The sequence below is a fragment of the Macaca thibetana genome, chromosome 4 (genome assembly GCF_024542745.1).
Source record: "Macaca thibetana thibetana isolate TM-01 chromosome 4, ASM2454274v1, whole genome shotgun sequence".
In the NCBI taxonomy this organism is placed as follows: Eukaryota; Metazoa; Chordata; class Mammalia; order Primates; family Cercopithecidae; genus Macaca; species Macaca thibetana.
Genome location: NC_065581.1, coordinates 74,675,543 through 74,682,083, shown reverse-complemented (window position 1 = coordinate 74,682,083; position 6,541 = coordinate 74,675,543). Strand labels below are relative to the sequence as shown.

General features: G+C 47.2%; 1 protein-coding gene across 1 annotated transcript; it reads left to right on the top strand.

Annotated features, from left to right (window-relative positions):
- The first annotated feature begins 1,410 nt into the window (after positions 1–1,410).
- On the top strand, positions 1,411–5,001 carry HTR1B (5-hydroxytryptamine receptor 1B). Its single transcript, XM_050786375.1, has one exon. The coding sequence runs from the start codon at positions 2,401–2,403 to the stop codon at positions 3,571–3,573; it is 1,173 nt and encodes a 390-aa protein (XP_050642332.1). The 5' UTR covers positions 1,411–2,400; the 3' UTR covers positions 3,574–5,001.
- Positions 5,002–6,541: the final 1,540 nt, after the last annotated feature.

The following is a 6,541-nucleotide window of genomic DNA, read 5'->3' as shown; positions in this document are numbered from 1 at the left end:
ATTATTTACTTGTTCATGTAGTTATTGTCTGTCTCTTCTACAATGTAAACTGCTGGAAAAGAGGGTCTGAGTCTACTCCCACTGGCCTCCATACCTCTGGAGCCTACAAAAATACTCAGCATAGAGTAGGCACTCTATTTTTTGCCTGCCTGCCTGGTTTAGAGAACCGGGAATTAAGGGAACTTGGGTTTCTGCTTTATTGCGTTGGGGAAAAAGCTCTTCTTTCAAAGAATCTTAATTACTCTTCCTCTAAAACTGGGTGGAGGGATCAGATCAGATAACCTTAAGTTCTGACACAGAATGATTCTCTTTAAAATATATGTGCGCTTAATCAGATGAGTTCAATTACAATGCAGTTTTTATTAGATACACTCTAGGTGCCAAAGATGGATCTAGGCTCTAGGAATTCGTAGTGGGGATCATTTAATCCTTCGAGCTGAAAATACCTTGTCCTTTCCTGGAGCTTTTCTTCACACTTTCTGATTTGCATTTCTACGCTACATTTGTTTCTGTTGAGGTTAGAGGAGAAACTGAGGACAGGGGATCGGTCCCCGGTCATGAGACCTTGGTACTGGTATTGCATGCTGCAGCTTATGGCTGACATCCCCACATACTAGTTGAAGGCAAAGGAGACACACAAGACGGTGCTGTTGATGGTTCCAGTCCTCCCCGCCGCGGTATCCCCCTTTTTTCTTGAATTCTGATGGCCTCCTTTCTAGGTGGGCTGTTGGAAGGAACATGCTCACTGGCAACTGTTTTCCAGAGGCACTGAAGCACTGAGCAGCTGGAACAGGAGGGGTGGAGCAGAAGGTTTAATTTCACGTACAGTTGGCTTCTGTTTGTGATACTTCTACATTTTCTCAGATAGCTTTTTCTTTTTCCCTGTTGACTCACAGTTGAGTGAAAAACACAAATTGCTAAAACTTGATGAAAAAATAGTTTTTATTGTATCAGGAGTTGAGGACGACATGAAGCCAGAGGCTCAAAGTACAAAATGCAAACATTGGGTCCTCTACCGAGATATTACTGATGCCTGCCTCCTAATCTGGGTGTGGCCCTCAGGGCTGGATATGATTTTAGAGCGGAGAGGTCAGAGACCAGGGCTTCTCCGCCTAAAACTGGCCTTCTAGGGTGGGAGTGGTAGGCGGGAGCCTAGGACCAGACTCCTGGACTAAGCCTGGGATCGTGGCTAAGGACATGGGTCTCACTGGAGGTCAGCGCAGCAAGCTCCGATGTCCGCAGAGGCGAGAACAGGACGCTCTCCTCCCCTGGCCAGAAATGCGGCTCCAGGTTGTCAGGGCTGGGAGGGGGCCCGGGGTGGGAAGCGGGGAGATAGGGCGGTAGGACCCGGCGGGAGCTTCCGTGGCCAGGAAGGGAACGGGGCGGGGGGAAAAGAGGGAGGGAGAGAGAAAAAGAGAAGGTGATCGCGAGCGGGCGTCAGCACTCGCCGCGCCGCACGAGTTGCACTGCTCTGGCGGACCGGACCTGGACTCTATATAAGGAGCCCATCTGCTCCGTAGCTCGCACGCTCCTCCCGGGCTGGCGCACGCCGCGTCCCTCCAGCTTCCCCAGACACCTGCCCCTTCCCCGTGTGCCGCGCCAGGTCCTCCAGACCCGCGCACCCAGTGGCATGGCTCCGAGTGGTTCCCGTGGGACCGAGGTGGCGGTGGTGGCCGCGCGGCCCGAGCAGCCGCAACTCCAGCCCCATTGTCCCCCCTTTTATGGCTCCGTCTCCGCGGGGCCGCTCGTCCGAGTGGCCAGAGAGTGAAAAGAGAGGGAGGGCAGAGCTCCGGCGCGAGGCGCGGCTCAGCGCTGCTCCTAGACTTCACCGCACCCAGCTCTGGCGGCCGCTGCAGCCTCAAAAAAGTGCCCCAGCTTGGGGCGAGGGGCGGGAATGCAAGATCGGGACCTCTCGCTGGCCTGCAAGCTTTGGTCTCTACACCTAGGAAACTCCTGTGGGCAAAGTCTGCAGATCCAAGAGCGTCCAGGTTAGGAGACGCTCAGCCTCAAGCAACTGGGGTAAGCCAGATCCCATTTGGTCAAAGCCTTCTCCTCAAGCAGTACTTCACCCTCCGGCACTAGACGCCTCCAGGGAGCTGGAGCGGAGCAGGGCTTGGTGGGCCAGTTCTTAGCAACCCAGGGCTAAGACCCGGTATGGAGAGGAACAACCACAGACGCGGCGGCTTTGCCAGGCGCTCTGGAAGTGCAGGGGACGCGCCCGCCTGCCTCGGCTGCCGCACCCATGACCTCTAGTTTCAGCTGTGAACCTGGGCGGAGGAATAATTGAGGAACTCACGGAACTATCAACTGGGGACAAACCTGCGATCGCCACGGTCCTTCCGCCCTCTCCTTCGTCCGCTCCATGCAAAAGAGCTGCGCTCTGGGGCTGGGACGAGAACCATGGAGGAACCGGGTGCTCAGTGCGCTCCACCGCCGCCCGCGGGCTCCGAGACCTGGGCTCCTCAAGCCAACCTATCCTCTGCTCCCTCCCAAAACTGCAGCACCAAGGACTATATTTACCAGGACTCCATCGCCCTACCCTGGAAAGTACTGCTGGTTATGCTACTGGCGCTCATCACCTTGGCCACCACGCTCTCCAATGCCTTTGTGATTGCCACAGTGTACCGGACCCGGAAGCTGCACACCCCGGCTAACTACCTGATCGCCTCTCTGGCGGTCACCGACCTGCTCGTGTCCATCCTGGTGATGCCCGTCAGCACCATGTACACTGTCACCGGCCGCTGGACACTGGGCCAGGTGGTCTGTGACTTCTGGCTGTCGTCGGACATCACCTGTTGCACTGCCTCCATCCTGCACCTCTGTGTCATCGCCCTGGACCGCTACTGGGCCATCACGGACGCTGTGGAGTACTCAGCTAAAAGGACTCCCAAGAGGGCGGCGGTCATGATCGCGCTGGTGTGGGTCTTCTCCATCTCTATCTCGCTGCCGCCCTTCTTCTGGCGTCAGGCCAAGGCCGAAGAGGAGGTGTCGGACTGCGTGGTGAACACCGACCACATCCTCTACACGGTCTACTCCACGGTGGGTGCTTTCTACTTTCCCACCCTGCTCCTCATCGCCCTCTATGGCCGCATCTACGTGGAAGCCCGCTCCCGGATTTTGAAACAGACGCCCAACAGGACCGGCAAGCGCTTGACCCGAGCCCAGCTGATAACGGACTCTCCTGGGTCCACGTCCTCGGTCACCTCTATTAACTCGCGGGTTCCCGACGTGCCCAGCGAATCCGGGTCTCCTGTGTACGTGAACCAAGTCAAAGTGCGAGTCTCCGACGCCCTGCTGGAAAGGAAGAAACTCATGGCCGCTAGGGAGCGCAAAGCCACCAAGACCCTGGGGATCATTTTGGGAGCCTTTATTGTGTGCTGGCTGCCCTTCTTCATCATCTCCCTAGTGCTGCCTATCTGCAAAGATGCCTGCTGGTTCCACCTAGCCATCTTTGACTTCTTCACCTGGCTGGGCTATCTCAACTCCCTCATTAACCCCATAATCTATACCATGTCCAATGAGGACTTTAAACAAGCGTTCCATAAACTGATACGTTTTAAGTGCACGAGTTGACTTGCCAATTGCAGTGGGGTCGCCTAAGCGACCTTTGGGGACCAAGTTGTGTCTGGTTCCACAGGTAGGTCGAATCTTCTTTCGCGGTTACTGGGTCCCAGCGAGGCTGTCTCTCCTGGGCAAGGGCAATGGATCCTGAGAAGCCAGGATAGTCCTGAGAGAGAGCTCTGAAAGGAGAAGTGTTGAAACTAAACGTAGAGCTTCCCTGCCCAGGAGGAGGCTCACTTCCTCCCCCTCAAGCCTCGGGCTCAGCACTGACCCCTGCGGCAGCCAATCCCAAAGGGGATTGCAACTTTTAAAAATTGATTATGGAAGGGGATCCCTGCCCTGCTTTGGTATCATGGATAATGACCACTAGAACCAGTGTATTTGTAATTGTTGTCTGAAGCTTGTCTGAGACAGATCTACATACAGCCTGGCAGTACTTGAACTAGACGCTAAATGCCCTGTGTTTTTGGGGAGAACTTTGTGTTACAGCTTAATTTAAGAACAGTTACTTTGGCATCATTCAGTCTTCAGTTTTTGTCTATTTAAACTTGGTTGGAGAAACTTGTGGATTTGGTGCTTCAAACCCTATGTGTGGCTTGGATGGCGCAGAGAAACCTTGAAGAGTTAACAGCAAAATTCTGATGCTGAGATCTCTATTTTTATTATACTTGAAACTATATGGGGGTGGGTGGGTGGGAATGGGAGATGAGAGTGTTAAACTGAGAATCAACACCTATGATTGTTTGTTTTCTGCAGATTTGTAATTTTGTAATTCTTGTTTAGCGATGGTCAAACCACAGCTCTAACAAACAAACCATTATGTGTGCTAGTGCCAAAGTCTGCAGACTGCTTTTTTTTCTCTCCTAATTTCATGTACCTGTCACTTTACACATTTAAATCCCCAGAAATGAAGGGTATGATGGGTGACTCAGCCCACACTGCTGCTATATTTCTTACTAATGCAATTGGTAAAACCGATTAGTATTGGAGATATATTGTTCCTTAACAAGAAAAGTGTCTTTATTTCTTATCCAATTGAGTGAGATGTGAAGGAGACTGATGACATGGGACTAGTTCTTACACAATTGAGGAATGGGGTGGGGGTAATAGAAGGATGTATATTTTGACTTGTAAAAAAATCTTAAAATGCATGAGACTTTTATCTGATAGTCATTTGCACTCTCCTTCCCATCTGTGATTCCTTGTGTGCTAACATATAAGGAAACCAAGAGAACTATCTCCCTTCTTCAGAAACCTTTAAAATACAGTAAGGGCTCTAAAAACGATATTGGAAAGAAAATAAACTTGTTTCTTTTTCCATTGTTGCTGTTATTGAAGTTTGGGCAGGAGAAAAGATTGCTAGAAAATGACATACAAGAACTTTAGAAAAGCTTAGTGAAGCTAAAATTGAGGCCTTTTTTTTTTTTTTTTTTTTTTTTTTTTTTTTTTTTTAACTTGCAGAACCAAACCTCAGACTTACTAAACAATCAGGAAACTGGCAAGCTTTTGACCTTTGTATATTCGTTACCAACCTGATATCTCAATGAATGTAATATCTGGAATACTTTAAATTTATCAATCTTTTCAAATTTCAAGAATACTTAGTTATTTCAAATTTCCTCTGAGAGCTCCCTAATACAGGATAAAGTCATGCAATAAAATATGAAAAAAATGTATATTTTAATAAGAAGTAGCCCTGAGGGATTATCTGCATGAAAAAAAATGTATATGCACAGCATTTAACATGCCAAAGAAAATTCACACTCCTTTTCTCAGAAGGCATTCTGCAGTTGATACCTTTTGTCTGCAGAAGCAAATTGTCTTTGTGAAATGGATTCACTCCTTGCTTGAAGCTCCCCAGTCCTGTTTGTCAGACAATAAATGTATTGAACTGAAGCACACTGCTTGCCTACTGTGCAGACCTTCACCTTGGGTAATCACTCTTGAAAATATACTATTCAAAGATTCACACATAAGCTAACTAAAAAGGGGAATTTTGATCAATATTTATACCTGTCACTGGTGTGAGAGAAAATTTTAGGCATTAGATATGCCTGTACTTCTGCTGGATCCCCAAGTTTGTTTGTTTGTTTTTTGTGACATTTCTCCTATGGAGGAATGTGCATAGAGCATGGTGTTTGTTTTTATGTTATTAATACTGTGGTCTTCTGTTTATACAGCTGTATTTTCTTTGGTCCTAAAAGGCAATTAAGTCAACTTCTAAGAGCCTTAGGGGGAAACATTAATTGAAACAAATAGCCACTTACAAATGATTTCTTTGTAGGGTACCTGTATTGATGGTGTCCTCACATTAACAAAACACAATCAGTTTAGTTGAATGGGTTGTTTGCCATTTTGTAGATTAACCACCTAAATTATTGCTTGACTATTTGGCTGTATTGCCTGGATTTGGGGCATATTTTATGAAATAGAAGCTTGCAAACCCTTATAGTTATAAGAGATATAGAATCATCATTCAGCATTGCACATGATTATGCAAAGTGTATTATTCATCCCAGGGGTATGTAGTTAAGACTGTTAAGCTCCTTTTCAGTTACTGCTGCCTATAGCATAGTTTATTTCATAAACTAGACACATGGCTTTTTTGCAGAACATAAAGCGGGAGATGGAAATGTTTAACTTACATAGCAATGAAAATATATTTTCATTGGCTATGGTAACAAACAACATTTTCCATATTGTTTAATTGCACAAATTTTCACAGAAATATATGAATGTATACTCATTCAATAATACCAATATTGTCTTGTGTTTCTAGGAATTTTAGCGTTTCCTTTGAAAAATGGACACTACACCTATGAATGAATGTTTATTGAGTTCAACAAATTTTCTAAAGAACAATATTCTTAATTTTTCGTCTCTATTATCTTAGTTTTGTCTTCTTTAACCAGGAAACCCTGAGAAGATTATAATTCACTGAAGCAGTAAAATATCAGATTATGTGTATTTGATGGAGTTG